Below are 22,671 nucleotides of genomic sequence, written 5' to 3' on the forward strand. Positions count from 1 at the left end.
AAAGTGAGAGAGCAAGAAATGAAGGAGGAAAGCAAGGGAGTGAGAAGTAAATGAGGAAAGCAAGACTTGAAGGAAAAAGAGAGAACAGAAGAAGACAGAGAGAGGGGAGAGAGCGATGGGATGAAAGAGAGGGAGACAGACAGACCCTCACAGTGCCCTCACAGATCCTAGCAACCAACGTACTCTTCTATTTTCTTAGACCCTCTCAATGTTTCCAGTTCCCCCTCTCAGTACTCCCAAAACCTATCTTCCATTTCAGTGCTTCCAGTTTCTACCATTCCCTCAGTACCCCGACTGTCCAGTCTTAGAATCATAGAAAGTTTATGGCACAGAAGGGGGCCATTCAGCCCAATGTGTCCCCGCCGGCCAAAAATGAACCATCCAGACTAATCCCACTTTCCAGCATTTGGTCCGTAGCCTTGTAGGTCACGGCACTTCAGGTGCACATCCAGGTACTTTTTAAATAAGTTGAGGGTTTCTGCCTCTACCATCCTTTCAGGCAGTGAGTTCCAGATCCCCACAACCCTCTGGGTGAAAATTTTTTTCCTCAACTCCCCTCTAATGATTCCACCAATCACTAAATCTATGCCCCCTGGTTATTGACCTCTCTGCTAGGGGAAATAGGTCCTCCCTATCCACTCTATCTAGGCACCTCATAATTTTGTACACCTCAATTAAATCACCCCTCAGCCTCCTCTGTTCCAAAGAGAACAACCCAAGACTACCCAATCCTTCCTCATAGCTAAAATTCTCCAGTCCTGGCAACATCCTTGTAAATCTCCTCTGTACCCTCTCTAGTGCAATATGATGACTAGAACTGTACACAGCACTCGAACTGTGGCCTATCCAGTGTTTTATACAGTTCTAGCATAACCTCCCTGTTCTTATATTCTATGCCTCGGCTAATAAAGGAAAGTATTCCATATGCCTTCTTATCATCTTATCTACCTATCCTGCTACCTTCAGGGATCTGTGGACATGCACTCCAAGGTCCCTCACTTCCTCTACACCTCTCAATATCCTCCCATTTATTGTGTACTCCCTTGCCTTGTTTGCCCTCCCCATATGCATTACCTCACACTTCTCTGGATTGAACTCCATTTGCCACTTTTCTGCCCACCTGACCAGTCTATTGATATTTTCCTGCAGTCTATAGCTTTCCTCCTCACTATCAACCACATGGCCAGTTTTTGTATCATCTGCAAACTTCTTAATCATGCCCCCTACATTTAAGTCCAAATCATTAATATATATCACAAAAAGCAAAGGATCTAGCACTGAGCTCTGCGGAACCCCACTGGGAACAGCCTTCCAGTCACAAAAAGACCGTCGACCATTACCCTTTGCTTCCTGCCACTGAGCCAATTTTGGATCTAACTTGCCACTCTCCCTTGGATCCCATGGGCTAGTACTTTTTGACCAGTCTGCCATGTGGGACCTTGTCAAAAGCCTTGCTAAAATCCATGTAGACTACATCAAATACACTACCCTCATCGACTATCCTTGTTACCTCCTTAAAAAATTCAATCAAGTTAGTCAGTCACGATTTTCCCTTAACAAATCCATGCTGACTGTCCTTGATTACTCCTTGCCTTTCTAAGTGACAGCTTATCCTGTCCTTCAGAATTGATTCCAATAATTTGCCCACCACCGAGGTTAGACTGACTGGCCTATAATTACTCGGTCTATCCCTCGCTCCCTTTTTAAACAATGGTACAACGTTAGCATCCTCCAATCCTCCGGCACCACGCCTGTATCTAGTGAGGATTGGAAAATGATGGTCAGAGCCTCCGCTATTTCTTCCCTTGCTTCTTTTAACAACCTGGGATACATTTCGTCCGGCCCTGGTGATTTATCTACTTTCAAAGATGCTAATCCCCTTAATACTTCCTCTCTCACTAAGTTTATCCCATCCAATATTTCACACTCCTCCTCCTTAACTACAATGTCTGCATTGCCCCTCTCTTTTGTGAAGACAGACACAAAGTATTCATTAAGAACCATACCAACATCTTTTGCCTCCACACATAGGTTACCTTTTTGATCTCTAATAGGCCCTACTCTTTCCTTAGTTATCCTCTTGCTATTAATGTATTTATAAAACATCTTTGGGTTTTCCTTGATTTTACTTGCCAATATTTTTTCATGTCCTCTCTTTGCTTTCCTGATTTCCTTTTTAATTTCACACCTGCACTTTTTATACACCTCTAGGCTTTCTGTAGTATTGAGTTCACGGTGTCTGACATAAGCTTTCCTTTTCTGCCTTATCTTACCCTGTACGCTCCTTGACATCCAGCGGGGGTGGGGGGGGGGGGGCGGGCTCTAGATTTGGCAGCTTTGTGGGAACATGTTTACTCTGGACCCCTTGAATCTTCCCCTTACGTGCCTCCCACTGCTCTGACATCGATTTACCTTCAAATCCCCTCTCCATTGCATCTGGAATCATAGTCATTGAATGATACAGCACAGAAACAGGCCATTTGGCCCGTCATGCCTGTACCGACTCTTTGAAAGAGCTATCCAATTAGACACTATTCCCTGCTCTACCCCCATAGCCCTGCAAATTTTCCCCCTTCAAGTATTTATCCAATTCCTGTTTGAAAGTTATTATTGAATCTGCTTCCACCACCCTTTCAGGCAATGCATTCCAGATCATAACAACTCAGCGTAAAAATCTTTTTCCTCAAGTCTTCTTTGGTTCTTTTGCCAATTACCTTAAATCTGGGTGCTCTGGTTACTCTTCTGCCACTGGAAACAGTTTCTCCTTATTTACTGTATCAAAATTGATAATGATTTTGAACACCTCTATCAAATCTCCCCTTAACTTTCTCTGCTCTAAGGAGAACCACCCCAGTTTCTCTAGTCTCTCCACGTAACTGAAATCTTTCATCCCTGGTACCATTCTAGTAAATCTCTACCTGCGCCCTCTCTAAGGTCTTGGCATCCTTCCTAAAATGTGGTACCCAGAATTGGCCACAACACTGCAGCTGGGGCCCAGCCAGTATTTTATTAAGGTTTAGCATAATTTTCTTGCTTTTGTACTTTATATCTCTATTTATAAAGCCAAGGATCCCATATACCCTTTTAACGGCCTTCTCAGCTTGTCCTGCCTCCTTTAAAGACTTGTGTACGTACACTCCCAGGTCTCTCTGTTCCTGCACCCCTTGAAAATTGTACCATTTAGTTTACATTGTCTCTTCTCATTCTTCCTACCAAAATGAATCACTTCACACATCCCTGCATTAAATTTAATCTGCCATGTGCCTGCCCATATCACCAGTCTATGTCCTCCTGGAGTCTGTTAATATCCTCCTCATTGTTTACTACGGTTCCGAGTTTCATGTCATCTGCAAACTTTGAAATTATGCCCTGTTTACCCAAGTTCAGGTCATTAATATATATCAAAAAGAGCAGTGGTCCCAACATCAACCCCTGGGGACACCACTGCACACTTCCCTCCAGTGTGAAGAATAACTGTTCACCACTACTCTCTGCTTTTTGTCCTTCGCCAATTATGTATCCACGCAGCCACTGCCCCTTTAATCTCATGGGCCTCAATTTTGCTAACAAGTCTATTATATATTATTTATCAAACACCTTTGAAAGTCCAGATACACAACATCAACTGTACTACCTTCATCAACCGTCTCTGTCATTTCATCAAAGAACTCAGTCAAGTTAGTCAAACACAGTTTGCCTTTAGCAAGTCTGTGCTGGCTTTCATTTATTAGCCCATAGTTTTCCAAGTGCTAATTCATTTTGTCCCAGATTATTGTCTCTAAAAGTTTCCCCATGGCCAACGTTAGGCTGACTGGCCTGTAGTTGCCGGGTTTATCCCTCTCCCCTTTTTTGAACAGGGGTGTAACATTTGCAATCCTCCAGTCCTCTGGCACCTCTCCCATATCCAAGGAGGATTGGAAGATTGTGCCCAGAGCCTCTGCAATTTCCACTCTTATCTCCTCAGTAACCTGGAATGCATCCCATCTGGATCGGGTGACTTTTCTACTTTGAGCACTGCCAACCTTCTAAGTAACTCCTCTCTATTTTAATCCTATCCAATTTCTCTACTACCTCCTCCTTTACTGTGACATCAGCAGTATCCTCTTCTTTAGTGAAGACAGATGCAAAGTATTCATTTAGTTCCTCAGCTATGCCCTCTGCCTCCACAAGAAGATCTCCTTTTTGGTCCCTAATCAGCCCCACCCTTCCTTTGACTATCCTTTTACTGTTTGTATGTTTATAAAAGACGTCTGGGTTCCCTTTTATGTTACCTGCTAATCTATTTTCATACATTCTCTTTGCCCTTCTTATTTCCTTTTTCAGTTCTCCTCTGTAGTTTTTGTATTCAGCTTGGTTCTCTACTGAATTATGAACCTGACATTTATCATAAGACTCCTTTTTCTGTTCATTTTAATCTCTATATCTTTAGTCATCCAGGGAGCTCTAGCTTTGGATGCCCTTCCCTTCCCCTTCGTGGGAATGTGCCTAGTCTGTACCCGGACTATCTCTTCTTTGAAGGTCTCCCATTGCTCATTTACTGTTTTACCCGCCTGTCTTTGATTCCAATCCACCTGCGCCAGTTCCCTTTTCAACTCACTGAAATTAGCTCTTCTCCAATTGAGTATCTACTTCCAGTTACTTACATGTCGCAGCACACTGTACTCTTTCTATGTCCCAGCTGTGCACACTGATCCCACAGCTCCCTCTCTGACTGCTCACAACTCTTGAGCACTCCAAGTCTACAGACTTATCGCGAGTATTTGTAGGCACCGGACCCCTTTCTCCCATTTCCACCAGGAATCACATCCAGCCTCATAAGCATTCCATCACACAGCCCTCCCTACAAGTATTGCCAGAGCCCAGCCACCTCCAAATCCTACCAAAGCAAGACCACAATCCTATAGAGTGTTCTTAGACCCCATCACATTCATACCCCATCCTCTTATGAATATCCCAGGTCCTGCACCACTCTCTTTACTCAGAGAGTGTTGAGAATGTGGAACTTGCTACCACATGGAGTGGTTGAGGTGGATGGCACAGATGTATTTAAGGGGAAGCTAGATAAGGACAAGAGGGAGAAAGGAATAGAAGGATATGTTGATAGGATGCAATGAAGTAAATAGAGTGGCCTGTTTCTGTGCTGTAAATTCTATGTAAATTTGACAATAATTACTAAACTAATTTTACTGCACTTACAGTGGTTGATCAGAGTGGCTAGTCTCTTCAATTTTCGGTTTTATTTATGGACATATATTTTTCCTTTACAACTTCGCCTTTACCTGGTCATTGAGTGTAAAACCACAGTATAGCGAAGCACATGTTTTCTCATTGTAAATGTTAGTTTGCAGTACTGCCAAGGTATGTATTACTTGAATATTTCAATCTTTATTCTAAATTCTACTACTGAAACTTTTACAAACAATAGTTGAACACCTAAAGACACCTTAGTTCTGAAGATCTTGTGGCAGAATCACCATCAACAAAAAGCCCTGACGTCTCAGCACAGTTGATTTGAGGGGGAAGAGAAAAATAGATATAAAGACCATGCACATGCAAAACAGAAGAAAAAGAACCAGTGACATCTATTAAGGTGGAGTAGATTTAGAGGATGTTAAGTGCCCAAGAGGTAACTCATGGGGGCAGACTGATATGTACACATAGAAGATATAATTTGAAGACTAAATTTTTTATGGTGAATTTGTGCTCATCAAGTGATGGGTACCAGTGCTGAAGAAAATAATGCATTTCCAGCTTCTCACACCAATGTTAGCATCCAACATTCCCAGGTCAGCTTTAACATGGGCAAAATCCAGAGTAAATGGGCTCGATTTTCGGACATCCGAGCGCGTGCGTTCGTGATGGGGAGCTCCGAAAATTGGGGATTCCCGGGGCAGGTCTGGATCCCGGCTCCCACCTGCTCACTTCCGAGTTCCCCAGTGACGCGCTTAGATGCGCGCGCAGCCCCCGCATGCGGGTCGCCCGCCGGCAATTAAAGCCGGCAGGATCCCACTTAAATCAATTAATTGGATACTTCAGGTCATTAGCAGACCTGATTTGTAGGATATTTTAGGAGGGGTGGGATTTTCATCTAAACTGAGAGTGTCTCCCATAGTGGGGGAAACACTCCTAGTTGAAATGGACGTGTTGCAGCCCTCAGCTTGTGGCAGCTGCAAAGGTCCATTTGACAGGTGGGGGTTGAGACCCTCACTCATTGCAGGAGGCCACTCTGTCACTTTGGACAAAGTTTGGCCTCCACCACCCTCCTCCTAACAACAAAATTCACCAACTTGCAACCTCAACCCCAGTGTGCAGACACATTTACCTAACTTGCGGACCCCCTCAAACGTACATCTTCCGGATGGGGGCTGCCGTAGCTGCAGTCATGACCTCCTCGGGGGACGAACAGCATCACCAGCCTCGCCATCCACCTCTTACACAAGGAGCTCCACAACACAGTGCTGAAGGGAGGGCAACCGCAGAGAGAGATGCGTCGCAGAAGGCACTACCCTCGCCACAGGGTCTACAGACTGAGGCTCAGCTTCCTGGACCTCTCTGAGCAGCAGTGCATGTAGTCGTGGACATCTGCAGCCTCCTTCATGCCAAGCTGCTCCCCGCTGGCCCAAGCACCATCTTCTCGCTGTCAAAGTCACCACTGCCCTCAACAACTTCTCCTCCGCATCCTTCCAGTGTGCCACCAGGGACATCGCCGGCGTCTCTCAGTCGTCTGCACAAAAGAGCCCTGCAAATACACCTACACCCACTCTGCAGTGACACAATGTGTGGCATCAGTTGTGGGTCTTCATGGTGATCCTCAGGAAAGGGCATTATTGCACAAACCAGACAAGATTTACAAAGACGTGGCAGTAGTGGTGACAATATAATATGTAATGTGAGTTGATCAGAAATCAAATATAAGTAAAAACCATGACAAACCCTCAAACACCCTTGTGCATCCCCTTCATGCTCACGACACGTTTGCCTTACGCTTCCTACTACACATATGTGATGCATGCCCTGTGGCTGCAGCACAGGTAGTGGCAGGTTGGGTGAGGATGACCATGAAAGAGATGCATGAAAGGGTGAGTATGAGATAGAGCCATGAGACTGTATGAGGATTGGGTTGAGTGGTAGTGGTGGGATGAGTACTGGCGAGGTGAGTAAGTGCAGGTAAGATGAGGATGAGCTTTGAGTAGGTGTGAGGAGTGATGTGATAGAGTAGTGTTTGCAGCGCAGAAGGAGATGTGGGGTGGGGGCGGTGATGTGGCAGACGGAGTGTAGGGGAATGAGTAAGTGTACTCACTTTGGCTGACCTACTTAGGTCATTGATGCGCCTCCTGCACTGTATGCAGATGCGTGATATGTTGGTGGTGCTGGTGACCTCCTCTGCCACCTTGAGCCAGGCCTTCATGATAGCAGAGGCAGGCTACTTCCTTCTGTCCGCCAGGGAGAAGATCTCTGTCCTCCCCCCTCCTCCTCACTCCATCCATTAGGACCTGGAGTGAGGCATCATTAAACCTGGGAGCAGCCTTCCCCCTGGGCTGCTTCATGCTGTAATTTTGGCTCCTTTCTGCAGCATCAGTCAGTGAAGGACTGCCCCTTTAAATAGGGCTCCTCCAGCTGACAGTCTATGATTTGGGTGCGCAGTCTGCCCGCTGCGCAGCTTTCCAGCGCGAAACCCGGAAGCCAAGGTAAGTGCCTTCAATTAGGCTGCGATTGCGTGCGGAGCACCCCGAATTCACTGGGCGCGTTACCCACACGCCCAGTCGACCCCCAGCTGCCAACACGCCTCGCTCCTAATATCGAGCCCAATGTCTCTCTATTCCACTCCAATCCCATGCCAGAAAGAGTACTTTTGGTTGTGATTTTTCCCCAATTCCCACACTAGCCATTCTTATTGCCTCAGAAAATTTCTACTTGACAATATGCACTACTAAAAAGAATCATAGAAAGGTTACTGCACGGGAGGCCGCCATTCGGCCCATTGAGTCTGCACCCGCTCTATGCAAGAGCAATCCAGCAAGTCCCACTCCCTTTCCCTGTGGCCTTGCAATTTTTTTCTTTTCAAGTACTTATCCAGTTCCCTTTTGAAGGCCGTGATTGAATCTGCCTCCACCACCGCCTCGGGCAGTGCATTCCAGAGCCTAACCACTCGCTGTGTAAAAAAGTTTTTCCTCATGTCACCTTTGGTTCTTTTGCCAATCACCTAAAATCTATGGCCTCTGGTCCTTGACCCTTCCGCCAATGGGAACAGTTTCTCTCGATCTACTCTGTCTAAACCCTTCATGATTTTGAATACCTCTATCAAATCTCCTCGCAACCGTCTCTGTTCCAAGGAGAACAACCCTAGCTTCTCCAGTCTATCCACGTAACTAAATTCCTTCATCTCTGGAATCATTCTAGTAAATCTCATCTGCACCCTCTCTAAGGCTTCACATCTTTCCTGAAGTGAGGTGCCCAGAACTGGACACAATATTCCAGTTGTGGCTGAACCAGTGTTTTATAAAGTTTCATCATGACTTTATACTTTTGTACTCTATTCCTCTGTTTATAAAGCCCAGGATCCCGTATGCTTTTTAACCACTTTCTCAACCTGCCCTGCCACCTTCAATGATTTGAGTACATATACCCCCAGATCTCTCTATTCCTGTACCCCTTTTAGAGTTGTGCCCTCTAGTTTATATTGCCTCTCCTTGTTCTTCCTAGCGAAATATATCTCTTCGTATTTTTCTGCATTAAATTTCATCTGCCACATGTCTGCCTATGCTACCAGCCTGTCTATATCCTCTTGAAGTCTATCACTATCCTTCTCACTGTTTACTACCCTTCCATGTTTTGTGCTATCTGCAAATTTTGAAATTGTGCCCTGTACACCCAAGTCCAAGTTATTAGTATATATCAAGAAAAGCAGTGGTCCCAGCACTGAACCCTGGGGAACACCACTGTATACCTCCCTCCAGTCCTAAAAACAACCATTCACCACTACTCTCTGTTTCCTGTCCCTTAGCCAATTCTGTATCCATGTTGCTACTGCCCCCTTTATTCCATGGGCCACAATCTTGATGATAAGCCTACCGTGCAGCACTTTATCGAACACCTTTTGAAAGTCCATATACACATCAACTGCATTGCCCTCATCTACCCCCTCGGTTACCTCAAAAGGTGCGGAGTTATGAAAAAAGATCTTTCAGCATTCAAACGATTAACAAAAAATTACACAACGAAAATGGCCCCACAACTGGTAACTTAGCTCCTATGTGACATTGCGTCTCATGATGCCACAGAAGAACCATACTACAATCAACATCACATGAGGCCCGAAAATCTTCATTTAAAAAAATGGGAAAATATCTGCTATGTAATCAAGATTTCACTCATGAAATTGCGTGGAATCACGTGGTTTTGACATGCATTTTCTAAGAATGTGATTTAGTTACTGGATCAATAATTATGGAAAAAAATCCCCTTTTCCACATCATTGTGCACAGACTGCATTATTCATCAGGCACTGTTCTGCCTTTGCAAAAGAGAATTCCCCTCAAAAAACAATTTGCATAAATATTTGGGGAAAACACATGCTTTTTATACAATGATGAACATACTGACAATTCTTACCAAGAGTGACAGAGACAAACAGTTTTAGCATTCTATTAGTTTACAACATTGTAAGGCAAAAATTCCTAATGACATTTCCTTTCCTTTATTTAAATTTTCTTCTGTTCATTTTGGCCTATTTTTCTTGCTTTGTTTTTCAAAGGATAGTTTTGATTTTCACCTAACACATAGAAAACCCACTCCAGTAACTAGCATTAATTGTGTTGCTGCTCAATTATAACCACTTGGTAGCAATGCGCAGAATTTCAATACTCTACTGTTTTGTGTAGCATTTAGATACATCCAAAGTGTTAATAAAAGGACTGAATGGCAAGCATGTGACTGTTAGCTGAAGTTACAGGGCAGCTGCCTAGTAAGAGAGTCGATTGTCATTATAGTCATATCCCAGTTTCTTTTTAAAATTAAATCTTTAATTTTCTAACTTACAGATGGCAGGCCTTCAATTTAAATGATCAGATAGTTTTCTTAAAAAAAACATTTGTACTTTATGTCTCTCTAACCACTGATCAGATAGGGTTTCCCATCTATTATTATTCCCTTCCCACTTGAAACTTTTGTACTGGACAGCACTTTATGTTTTTAATCAACTTTTTTTGACAGGTGAAACAATGCTGGAGGTACAAAGTTTTTAAATTGATTTCACCAGCGTTCAAAGCATAGGAAGGATCACCATCCACTGGCACTGACCCATTTTCAGTATTACTCAGTGTTCTCAGCAGCTAAAATCTTAATGAGAGTTTAAAGTTTAAAAAGACAGAAGGTGCTAATAATCTTAGATTAAGGGGAAGATGAGAAAAATTCATAACCAAACATTAATCTTGATTTTTTTTTAAATGACAAAACAGAAAGATGGTAAGCCATTTTTAATTGTTAGACTTTATTTTTGAGTAGCAATGATCACTGGAATGTCCATCATGTAGTCCCTATAAAGAAGTTCTTAAAACAAATCAATACAAAAGCGAACTTGAAGTTCAACCCATCACTTCCCAAAGTCCTTGAAGAGTGAAGCCATCTTTCAATTTCTCGATTGCAATCCCCAGTTCCTCTGAATAAACTGGCTCACGGTCTTGTTGCTTATTTGAAGAAAATATACAAGAATATTAAATTTAGTTCCATATTATGCAGCAGTAGCTATATTCAAGATGTAATTGCAATAAGTAATTAACTGATCAAAGGAAGTTAGAAATACCTTATTAGCATCTGCAAAGTAGGCCTAGAATAGAAGACAAAATAAATTAAATGTACACCAGTAAATTTTCCAGTAATGAAGAACGAACTTGCATTTACATAGCACCTTTCACAACCTCAGGGTGTCCCAACGCACTACACAGCCAGTGAAGTACTTTTGAAGTGTAGTCACTGTTGTAATTTAGGGAAATCATACAGGTTAACTGCCCCACTCTCTGCTAGTGGCAGAATTAAAATGGATTGTGTCCTCAGAGTAATAGCGTGCTTTTAAAAAAAATGTCACTGTTTCAAGGACCTAAGCATTATTTCACACACTGTTACATTATAGTGTCACCACGTCTCAAAGGGTAAGAAGTTTCAAATAAACCCTTATAAACTCTCCATTTTAACAATCTGCTTAGTTTACATGGTACAATTGAAAATTTCAGTACTTAAAAGCAAAAAAGGCCCAATCTCAAATCCTTACTTCTCATCCTCTACCAAGTTTCAGTATATGACGCCATGTCCCACCTGCACACTTGAGACATTTATGGTCAGGTTCAGTATCAAACCTGAAAGCCAATTACTTGTGACATTAGACCCATTAGACTGAGGTCAGACTGCAGGAGGTGGCAAAGCAGATTTAAGCATGACAATCCTGATAAAACACTTTGATTTATTGCCTTCCCAAAATGGAAGACTTCCTGCATTTAAAAAAAAGTCAATACACTTGACACTAGAAAAAACAGCTAAAATAATGATGTTAAGTAAAGGACTTTTAAATAAGAATAAATTAAAGCTCTTCTACATCATCCTATATTCTGTCAAAAATTCGAGCTTTGCAATTTCTGCCATCAGAACATACAAATTTGCCTACATTCATATTCCAACACCAGGCATAAATTGTGATGTTCTACCTCTAACATCTTACTTCTTGATTACTGATGGCCATCTCACCTGTGTTGTCAAGGCACTCAGTATGACACTAGACATTTTTTTCATTAAGAACGGCAAGGGAAAGAAACATGATAAACCCTTGTAGAACGCGAGATAAGCTAGACGTGCAAGAGGTTTCCTGTTGGTTTTGGGATTTGTGTATATGCATGAGTGGCTGAACCATTTGTACAAATTCTACTAATAAAAAAAACTATTAGTAGTACCCAATGAAACCTCTAGTCAATATTTTTCTTTCAATAAAGCACTAAAATTATTTTTCAAAAATACATAATTTACATTGAGTAATATCAAATTCTACATAGCCTATAGACTCTTTTCACACATTGACTGCATTTGTTTTTAATTGACACTCACCACAAAAGCATCAGTCTGTTCCTCTGGTTCAATTTCAACATCATCTTGAACTTGCTCAACTATCAGGTCCTCAAGTGGCTGAGGCTGTAACACAACCATTGACACAGTACATACAGATCCACAATTATACTTGTGTTACTTAGCCTTTGAGATAACCAAGAATAAATTAGTTCCTTTTCAATTAGTTTTGTTCTATTTACTCATCAATAAATAGAATGAAATCCGACCCATTGTTAACAAAAATAGCTGCGAACAGTCACTATGGCAAATACAGCTAATTTTTTTGTAAGTTACTGTGACCCTACCAGGCAGCAGCTAAATTCACCTTAACCTTCTTGTGATTTTAAATACATGGCTCCTTTAGCCAACAATATGATCTCTGGCACCTGTAGCTCGACTGCATATGGGTGCTGGCTCCCGACGTGTTGGGATGTTAGGACCCTCTAAGAGCCCAGTTGCAGAGCACATCATAATGTGACTTGTATACTTACAGCCTGTGCACCTGATGTTTGCTAGACTCATTTATGCTCCAATTTTATATCAATTAGAAGATATCCCCATAACATGTTTGGTGTGCCTCCACATTGCTCCAGAACCTTTGTAGAACAGGCACTGCATGGACGCCTCTCCTGTTCAGCTGTCGCTGCAAGTGTATTACTGTTTTTCAGATTTCTGTGTAACTATTTGCAATTCACTGTCTCTGTGCTATATTGTTGTGGGAGAAAGGAAAAATGAAACTCACTGGAACTGTATTGACAGCTTCTTAAAACTGCGCCACATCTGTTCTCTGTGCTTAGTTATACAGGGAATGGTTATTGTGTGCTGTTTTGAGGAACTATGGCCATCCTTCTAGGTATCCCTCCCTATTTGCAGGTTCCAAAAGAGGTGGATCACAAGAGGAATGCCACACAGGTGTGCTTGCACCTCAGATCATTAATGAGGACCTTCCATGTATACAGGCACAAACATTTATACCTGAACTTGTTCAACGAAACCTGTATTCAGAAACAGTGCTCTCCCAAACAGGTACGCACTGAACTCTGTACACTTCTGCAGCCAGATCGGCAAACCACCTCCACAACAGGGAAAGCTCTCAGTCCAAGTCTAGGTGAATTCAACCTTGATCTTTTATGCAATGGGGTCATTCTGAGCAACAACAGGAGATATCTGCCAAATTACACAACCTGCAGTGCACATTTGCATTATACAGGTCAAAGATGCCTGACTTGCCTCTCAATTAATCAGCTTCCCCACAGAAAAGATGCAGTGACACAAGAGACCCCTTCATTTTTATCATCTGGCTAGATCCCCCAAAGTACAGCTCCTACTCCCAAAGCCACCCCTTTCATGAACAGAAATTGGTTGTACTCCATCAATATCAATGGTCTGTACCATAAGATACTGAATCAATTACATTAATACCCATCAGTGGCAACTGCCATTTATTTGACAGCAATCTCCAGTTCCACCATTATTTAAAGGGCCAGGAAGACTGGATAGATGGATGGCTGCTGGGGCACCAAGGATATCCACTGCAGCCATTACTGCTTATCCCTTTGAGGAACAGAGGGGAAGAAAGAAAGCATTTGCATTTATGTATGACCGTTCACATCCTCAGGTTGTCCAAAAGTGCTTTACAATCAATTAATTACTTTTGAAGTTTAGCCATTGTTGTTATGTGGGCAAACATGGCAGCCAATTTGTGTACAGCAAGGTCCCACAAAACAGCAATTAGATGAAAGGTGTTGTTGGAGGGGTAAATGTTAGCCAGGACAGCTCCTCTGCTCTTCTTCAAACTGTGCCATAAGATCTTTTATGTGCACCTAATAAGACAGACAGAGTTTAATTTTAACGTCTCATCTGAAAGATGGCATCTCTGAAAATGCAGTGCCAGTCTAGATAACGTGCTCAAGTCCCAGAATGGAGTTGAACCCATGGCCGCCTGACTCAGAGGGTAGTGTACCAACACCGAGCCAAGGGTGAAACTACATTGATATAATGAGGCACACATTGCTACCAGTCTCGGCCAAGCATATCAGCGGCTTCCTGAAACAAAGATCAGGGGTATGATTTTAGCTCAGAGCCAGGAACTCAGCATGTGCGTAGATATTGATGTGGGGAACCCAGAGCGAGTGATCTGCATTCTGCGATTGCAACTTAATTGAAGCTAAGTATTTGTGCTTCCGGGTTGACAGGCTGCTGCCTGTCGGGAAGGATAGAGCCGCAAATCGGAGAGGAGGAACAAAGGAAGAGAGAGATTGTGGGCTATGGAAGAAATCAGGGGGATGGGGGGGATGTGGACAACATGGTGTGGACCTTGGAAAAATTCAGGGGGTGGGGTGGTCCACCATCAGGGAGTCCCCCATTGTGTTTGGGGGGGGGGGGGGATCGGCTGTTCACTGGGGTCCTGTTGAGCCAGGTGAGCTTGTTGGGCCTGGATGAAGCACTCCTGATCATCCTGGCCCACCAGCAGTGCAATAAAGGCACTCACCTCATGGATATGGCCCGTCCCGCCTGCTTTCACCTGACGTGAATCAGAAGCGATGGGAAATCCGAACAGGTAAGGTTAATTTGTTTTTCATTTCCAATACACAAAAAATTAAGTGCCTCAACTATGAGGTACATTGCCCCTTTAAATATCGGCCCGTCGGCTTTAAGTGACGTCGGGACTTGCAGGTTCTGTTGCGCGTGCGCATCCTAACGGATCTGGGTTTAACCCGGAAGTGGGCGCGTTGTAGCTGGGATATGGTCCCACTGAACATTTCAACAATTTTTACTACCCACCCGGTCCCAGCCCACCCGTTCTTGGGGGTTATAATTACCCCCTCGATGTCTGGACCAATAAGGGGAAGTGCAGTAGTACAACCCAACAAATATCTAAAATTATTGTAGCCTGCTGTTTCCCATAACTTTGCCCTTCAGAAGGGCTATACCACGAAGCAGGTTGCAGAAATCACACACGCAAACATCAACCAAACTCAGGTGATGATCCTGAGCAACAACCAGAAGACATGTCTGCCCAAACAAGTGTTCAATCAGTTTCACTGAAGAAATTTTTACTTCGCTGCATGACACAGCCAAGGCACAACCAATATTTCCACACATACTCAATACCATAGTCAAATAAAACCTTGGCTCCATTGCCCTGGCCCCAACATCAGGACCTCTGAATTCAGCAGCATTTCTCGCGAATTACCTTAACCTTCCTCAAAGGAAAAGAACTCTCAGGACGTAGTAAAGTATTGGGTAAACTCACCAATTGCCAGTGAGGAGCACTGCTCACAGAGACTGTGAGTTGGAGGCAGGGCTATAACACCCTTATATTTATTGCTGATTCTCTAATCACATTCCCTTTAATCAAGAACTCTCAGGACACAGAAGAATATGAGTGATCCTAAATTTTATTTCCCTTAACTCTGTGCGGTGAAGATAGATTCAGCGTGTTTTACTGGTGCGCCCCCTTGTGACAGTATATGGTGTGCTTCTTCTACTTCCTAACAGTGCCTTCCTTCTCAGTGTTTCCTCAGGACGAGGAGGAAGTGAGGTGGATAGGACTTTGTATGTTAATGGCTGCCTCTAGTTAATGGACGTGGCCACAATCCCCTTGTACTGGATAGATGGGCAGCACAGGTATTGATGAGATAGCTGCCTGGCTTGTATGCTTTTTGATACATCTGCAGTCATTTTAGAGGGGTGGCTGGGTGTTACAGATATGGTGTTACCCTAGGAGACATCTCCAAATCCATGCCAGCTTCTGCCATTTCCCTTCTGCTGAGTATTCCCTCAGTATGTCCAGAGATCTGCTTGGCAGCAGGCTTCTGGACAGCAATGAAAATGTTAAAACCCTGCATTGTGCTCTTAATATGATTCCCAACATGATGAATCCAAACAAGATAAGGTCTGTTCACTGGAGCCAAAGGTCTTCAGACCTCCAGTCAAAGCAGTTGTGAAAGAAGCTATGCCTCAGCTGGAAGAGTGAGCTGTGCGTACAGGAACACAGTGCTGAATAAGGTTGCAGAGGTTGCGGGGAGGGAGGTTGCTTAGAGGGACATGCATTGAGAACAAGGATTTCAAATTGATGGGTGGGTAGATGGGGTGATCGTGAAGGTTAACAAGCACAAGGTTAATAGGGACTTCATGTGGGATTGGATATGGATGGCAGAGTTTTGTAGCAGTTATAATTGGTAACAGGTAGTAAAGAGTAGCACAGGCATATGCTGTACATGGACTGCATTATTAGTCCCAAAGTGTATTTTGCATACTTAGCTGTGCAACCTCATCTATCTCTGCACATATTCCAACAGTTCACAGAAGTTAGATTTTTTCCCTAAAAAAAAATCACAACTTATTAAATCTAAATTATAAAACATTACAATCAATTGTAATACTTAGGATATAACAAATAAGCACCTTTTCTTCCATTTCATACTGTACTCCAAAGATAGGGCTGGCAGAGTAAACTTTATGCAAAGAATTTATCTCCTTTACCGCCTCTTGAAGTTTCTCCACAGGGTCAATTTTAAAACCAAGCACATACCCTCCACTCTAAAAATAACAACAAAATTATTACATTCATTATTCTGGTTGTCCACATAGCATATCTGAACAAAATATTCTTGAAGTCTGTTGTCAAAATATAATATATAGATTTAGATTTATGCTGGAAGAATAGTATTACTAGTATATATCTTGTTAAAATATATTTGTCAAAAGAAATATTTTGAAAGGCTTACCTGTTGTGAACTTTCTATTACAAGTGCTAGCCCAAACTTTGAGTCCCGGATTTTTATTGATCGCTAGAATGAAACATAAAATGAACTTTATGTCATGCGTACATTAGAAAATGATCAAAAATCCATATTAAAAACAGACTTTAACCATATTGTTAACCATTATGTAAACATTATATTGGAAATGGAATTTTCTGTAATCTAATGCAGAATATTTTTTGATAAATTTGTACCAGTCGTAATTATTAATGCCCTTGCATGAATGTCATCTAGAGTTAAGGGCGTAGAACTCAGATAACTGCAAAAGGCACCAAATTGGATCAAAAACTGTATACCCTTCCTCCCATGTGCAATTGATGCAGTACATACTGTGTTTATGGTTCAAACTTTTGTTTAGGATATCGCTTCAACATAATGATTAAATTATAGCCTTTTAATCACTTCCAAGAACAAGGTTTTCCCTTAGTGGTTAGTATTCGCTTTTGAGTCAGTAGGTGTAGTGTTTGAACCCCGCTCCAGACAGCCCGGTGAGTGGAGACAGCTCAGGCTCTAAATTCTGGGTTGACATCCAGTGGAATACTTGCATCAGGTGGCATGAATGGCCTCCCTCATCGATGGATTATGAGACCACTAAAAAAAACTTCCACTGCATAAAGCTAACCACCCAATCAGCTGGTAGAATCTGGTTATGGAAACTACCAGTGTGAAAGCTGGTAGCAGTAATATGTTCTCTAATCAAGACATGCCCCCTTCCCCAAAATCACACCCAGGTGCTCATTACTCTATATTTTTAATACATATTTATTTATAAGACATTCTAGGAATGCGTAGAATGCATACATTACTGGAAAGGGAAAAAACCTTACAATTTGTAGATAGGGAATGCTAACATTGAAACTATCATTCATGTTTGCATGCCATACTATCCGGACATTTGTGATGAAAAAGGTTCCCAAATTGCCCTGTAGGGGGAAGAAAAACAAGTAGGAATATTATTCATGGAACAACAAAGTAACAGAACCAAAAACAAAATACTGCAGATGTAAGCTAACTATATCAAATATAAACATACTTTACTGAACAAAAATAGGGTATAACATACCTGATCGCTCGATAGATTCCAGACACCATTAATTTTATCATAAACCTGTTCCTGTGGCAGAAGTCTTAACTGTTTGTTTTGAATGAGAGCTCCTCTTAATTTAAGATCCCTGTAAATTTTTGATGTCTCATATGCCCTATAAAGAAATTGAAGTAGCTGAGAATTCTTAAAACATGGAGCCACTGTAATGGCAGTTTTCACTTAGAATAAGGTCATTTAAGAACACCAAGTGATGAGGCAGTATTATTCAACATCACTTCACTAACACATGCCACTACCATTACACTGCTGTTAGTGGAATAGTTAGGCATAAAATGCGTCAACAACCAACAGTCTTCTAGGAATCTTGTCAGATCACTGTCAAAACTTAGGGTTCAGTCTGCTTAAAATGTGTGACTATTTCCTTTTTACAACAACTTTGTTAGTTACAAAATATATATCTTTATAGGAAAATTTCTCGTATCTGTTGTCTATTTTGTAACCATCAATTCTGTCAATTTTCTTCTTCCTTCTCATCAGTTAGGTTGGTTTCTCTCTCTTTCCTAGTATATTGGTTATACTTTTGTTATTCACCAAATATATTATGCAAAACCTTTTTCAACAATCACAAATAAATTCCCCCTAATCCCACTGCAGCAAAATAATTTCACCTAATTGCAGAGTTGCAAAGATAAAACTTTATCAGAGATGCAGTCACGATGATATTTCCACTCAGGTTTAGAGTGGAGAGCCAGCTTTAGATTATAATTCTGCTGTGACGATTGGATCATAATATACCTCAAAAAGTGAAATGGCAGACAGATTACCCATATAAATCTGCAACTCCATTTGCAGCATGTTGATATGGACGCTGAGCATCAACATGCTCCACTCTTGATTAACGAGCCTATGCCCCACCCTGTACTTCCTCCCAGATCTACTTGTTCTTTGCTCCTGGGCTTAACTTTCCTTTTCTTAATGTTTTTCTTTTCTAAATCAAACCACCGCCCTGACACCCATAGCTTACAGCATAGAAGGGTTGTGCTTGAGAAATCCTGTTGCCCGGATCTCTCTCCATATCCTTGTATCCAATCCTACTACCCTCACACCCCAAACCTCAACCCAATACCCAGCCTCACCTTGTGTCTCAGCACTGATCTCCATTTGGACCTACCCTCCACACACCAGAGCATGTCAGTAACACAACCCCCTCACCATGTTTTTAGTTTATACTAGATGCTCATATTTGGCAATTTATCTTTACTTTCTTTTCTTATCACACTTCTCCCCATCTCTATTCTGCTTCTGAAGACATAGGGCTAGAAATTGGGCCGTTGTAGCGCGCGTTGTTTCGGCACTATGCAGCCTCTTGAAGTATCAAGATGGTGTCTTGACTGCGCATGCACGTTTCTAGTGTAATGTGCGCTGGACGCATCTTGGTATAGGTGTTAGCGCATGTGTAGAGAGCGAACACTGGCAGCATGTAAAGTAAGGAGAAAATGTGTTTAATCGGTGTGCAACGCTGATTTAAAGTGATAGACACCATTTTGGAACTTTTTTTGTGTGTGTGAGATTTAGGCCTACCTTTTATAAGGGGGTTGGTCAGGGTGTGTTTCATTTAAAACAAATCAAAAAACCAAAGTAAATGTCAAATAATAATTTTTATTAGAACGCTCCAGGATGCACTCCAGCCACTGCGGTGCCCACCGGTCGCAGAAAGCCTCAAGCGTACCGGCAGATACCACATGCTCCCTCTCCAGGGCCACCTGGGCGCGGAGAATGACGTGGAAGAGAGGCCATTTTGGAACTTAATGCACAATCTTAACCAGGCACACCTGAACATGTCCTAGACGGCCTGGAGGACCCCTCACCAGCACTATTTAAAGGGATCATGCAGGTGTTGCAGGTTAGTTGCTGGATTATTGCTTCTGGCAGCTGGTGGAATAGGAAGTGTTTTTTGAAGCTCACTATATTACTGAGAGTTGCTAGAGTACACTTGAGAGTGGTTTGGCAGGTACTGCCTTATGGTTCGGAAAGTTACAACCGTGGTTGAACAAGATTCCTAGCAACCGTGGGTAGTCTACTAGGGCTCCCGCTGGGCATTGAACACAACTGGGAGCACGGAGAGAGGCCACGTACAGCAGGTCAAGCTGCTAGGAGAGGGAGGAGGAGGTGGTGCATGGCACTGAGCAAGAGGCCGTATCCAATGAGGGCCTTCCGGGACTAATTCTCTTACCTCAATATGAACGAGGAGCATTCCATCAGACGGCTGAGGTTCACCAAGGAGGCTGTGACAGAGATCTGTCAACTGCTGTGGCCACAACTACAGCCTCAGAGCAGGGCAAGGATAGCATTGCCTGTGGCTGTGAAGGTAATCATAGTACTGAACTTCTACGGCTCAGGATTATTTCACGCCTCTGCTGGCGACATATGCAACATCTCGCAGTATGCCGTGCACTGCTGTATAAGGGAGGTCACAGACGCACTGTATGAGATGAGGAACAGGTTCATCATGTTCCCTCATGAAGAGACAAGCAGAACGAGTGAGCATGGGAGTTCGCTCGCATTGTTGGTGTCCCCATGGTGCAGGGTGCCATTGACTGCACGCATATTGCCCTTCGTGCCCCGCATATCAACTCGTCCGTCTTCATGAACTGAAAGTGCTTCCACTCCCTCAACGTGCAGCTGGTGTGCGACCACACACATCGAATCACGGAGGTCGATGCCCGCTACCCTGGAAGCAGTCACGACACCGTCGTTATGCGGAAGTCCAACGTGCCAGCTATCTTTCATCCATCTCGGCAAGTCAAACGCTGGCTACTGGGCGACAAGGGCTATCCCCTTCCGTGGTGACTCATGACTCCGGTCAGGAACCCATGCACACAGGGGACGAGAGCCATGCTGCCACACGCAACATCGTAGAGCACACCATAGGCCTCCTGCAGTACTCCGCTGAGTGGGTGGGAAGATTTGTGGTGGTATGCTGCATGCTGCACAACCTCGTCTTCATGAGAGACCAGCCCTTGCCACCGATGATTGGAGAAGACCCTGAGCCAGAGGCTGAGGAGGAAGAGACTGAGGAGGAGAAGGAGGAAGAGGCTGAGGAGGAGGAGCCGGAGGAGGAAGACTCTAGGGTGCAACAGGGAACACATGCCTTGTCTGCAAGGGCTTTGTGTGTTCGCCTGACCTGTGCCTGGTATCAAAAATGTGAACTACATCCCCCAACTCACCAACAGCCCTGCAGTCCCCACCTGTCCGCTCCCACAAGACCATCAAATTATCCTCCATCTGATTACTCATTGCTTTCCCACTCAGCTCATCGCACAATTAAAAACCACCACCAAATGCAAATTCAAGGTTACATTTATCAATTATCAAATTAAATTATGCAAACAGGACTATTCTCCCTTGTGCATTTTCTTAGTGCCAGTTGTTTGTTTGCCTTTACCTATCCTAGTACTCCTATGAGGTGCATCCTCAGTGTCTGGAGTATGGGTGATGGAAGACTGCTCGCCTTCAATTGGAGGATGACCTCAAGCAGCTCTGCGGCAGGAGGGCCCTGCTTCAGATTGCACCATCTCAGCAGTCTAGCCAGGCTGACTGATAGGCAACAACAAGGGCACTGGCGGAGTGGCAGGGGTGGGAGCAGGAATGCTGTCATCTGGAGAGAGGACAGCAAGTCCGACTGCCACGGCGCCTCAGCAATCCTGGTGATCAGCTGGAGAACGGATTGCTGGAGTGCTGTAACGCCCTAGGAGCCCCGTTCCACAGTAGTCCCCAAAGCCACGATTGCAGCAGCCTGAGCTTCAACCGTAGCTTGCAGACCTTTGATCACATTGGTTTGTGCTGCAATGGAAGCCGTGACATCAGCCATCAGGCGCTGTGTCACGGTGGGTTTCACAGGTGCGCTGATGGAGGTGACCACTAGTTCCACGTGAGAAAGGATGGGCTCCAAGCTCTGCACAAAGCCCTGTGCCAAGTTTGAGATGGACTCCTCCATGCACCTTGACAGTGTGCAAAGGCTTTCTGGCAGGCTTCCTAGTGCACCAAGCATTTGGTGGTGTACACCCATCAGCCATCTTCTGTAGCCTGGCCCATCAAAGTCTTCATCTGACTCCTCTGCAGTAGAATTAGCGAGCGACTTCACCCTCCGACAAGCTGGCACCTGCGGTATCCGTTCCCCCTGCTCTAGCTCCTGTGCACTTGTGCCTAGTGTCTCACCATGTGCAGATCCCTCCTCTATCCTAGCCTCTAAAGGACGTGCAGTGTCAGTCTATGAGCCGGTGGATGAGAGTGTCAGATTGAGTGACGGTATAGCTTCAGGGTCCTCCTCCTCCTTGGACGGTGCTGCCACGTGTTCTTGGATATCTGCAACGACAAAGGGAAACAGGTTGAGTTGCGGAGCGGGGAGAGGAACAAGTAAGATGTGCGTGCTGACAGCCTCTGCAGCGTGAGAGTCAGAAAAGATTATGGGAGGAGGGAGGTGTGGGAAACGAGGCATTAGATATTCAGAGACCCCTTCATCTGGACCTCAAGCGTGACATGTGGTCACAGGTGCAGCAACGGCCCGCCCAATGATCTAAAGCACAGTCTCCTCCAAGGGGTGAGGGCATGTAGGCATGCCTGTCCTCCCTCAGATCTCTCCTGCTGCCGGCTGTTATGCACCACCCTCTCCTACAAGCCAGAGGTCAGTGTGTCAGTGAGTATCCTACAAGGTGTCTGGGTGATGTACTTGTCATGGTTGAATAGCTGCCAGTGTGTGTGACCTGT

General features: G+C 43.8%; 1 protein-coding gene across 1 annotated transcript in view; it reads right to left on the minus strand.

The window, feature by feature from the left end:
• Positions 1–10,470: 10,470 nt before the first annotated feature.
• The window catches only part of bbs5 (Bardet-Biedl syndrome 5), a 30,692-nt gene continuing 18,491 nt past the window's right edge, over positions 10,471–22,671 (minus strand). The window contains exons 6-12 of the mRNA XM_067987522.1: positions 17,923–18,058; positions 17,687–17,782; positions 16,824–16,886; positions 16,501–16,635; positions 12,091–12,174; positions 10,802–10,825; positions 10,471–10,685 (exon numbers count right to left, since the gene is read on the minus strand). Coding sequence (XP_067843623.1) covers positions 10,584–10,685; positions 10,802–10,825; positions 12,091–12,174; positions 16,501–16,635; positions 16,824–16,886; positions 17,687–17,782; positions 17,923–18,058 — 640 coding nt within the window. The 3' untranslated portion in view covers positions 10,471–10,583. The remainder of the gene's footprint in view (positions 10,686–10,801; positions 10,826–12,090; positions 12,175–16,500; positions 16,636–16,823; positions 16,887–17,686; positions 17,783–17,922; positions 18,059–22,671) is intronic.

This window comes from Heptranchias perlo, chromosome 7 (assembly GCF_035084215.1).
Source record: "Heptranchias perlo isolate sHepPer1 chromosome 7, sHepPer1.hap1, whole genome shotgun sequence".
Lineage (NCBI taxonomy): Eukaryota > Metazoa > Chordata > Chondrichthyes > Hexanchiformes > Hexanchidae > Heptranchias > Heptranchias perlo.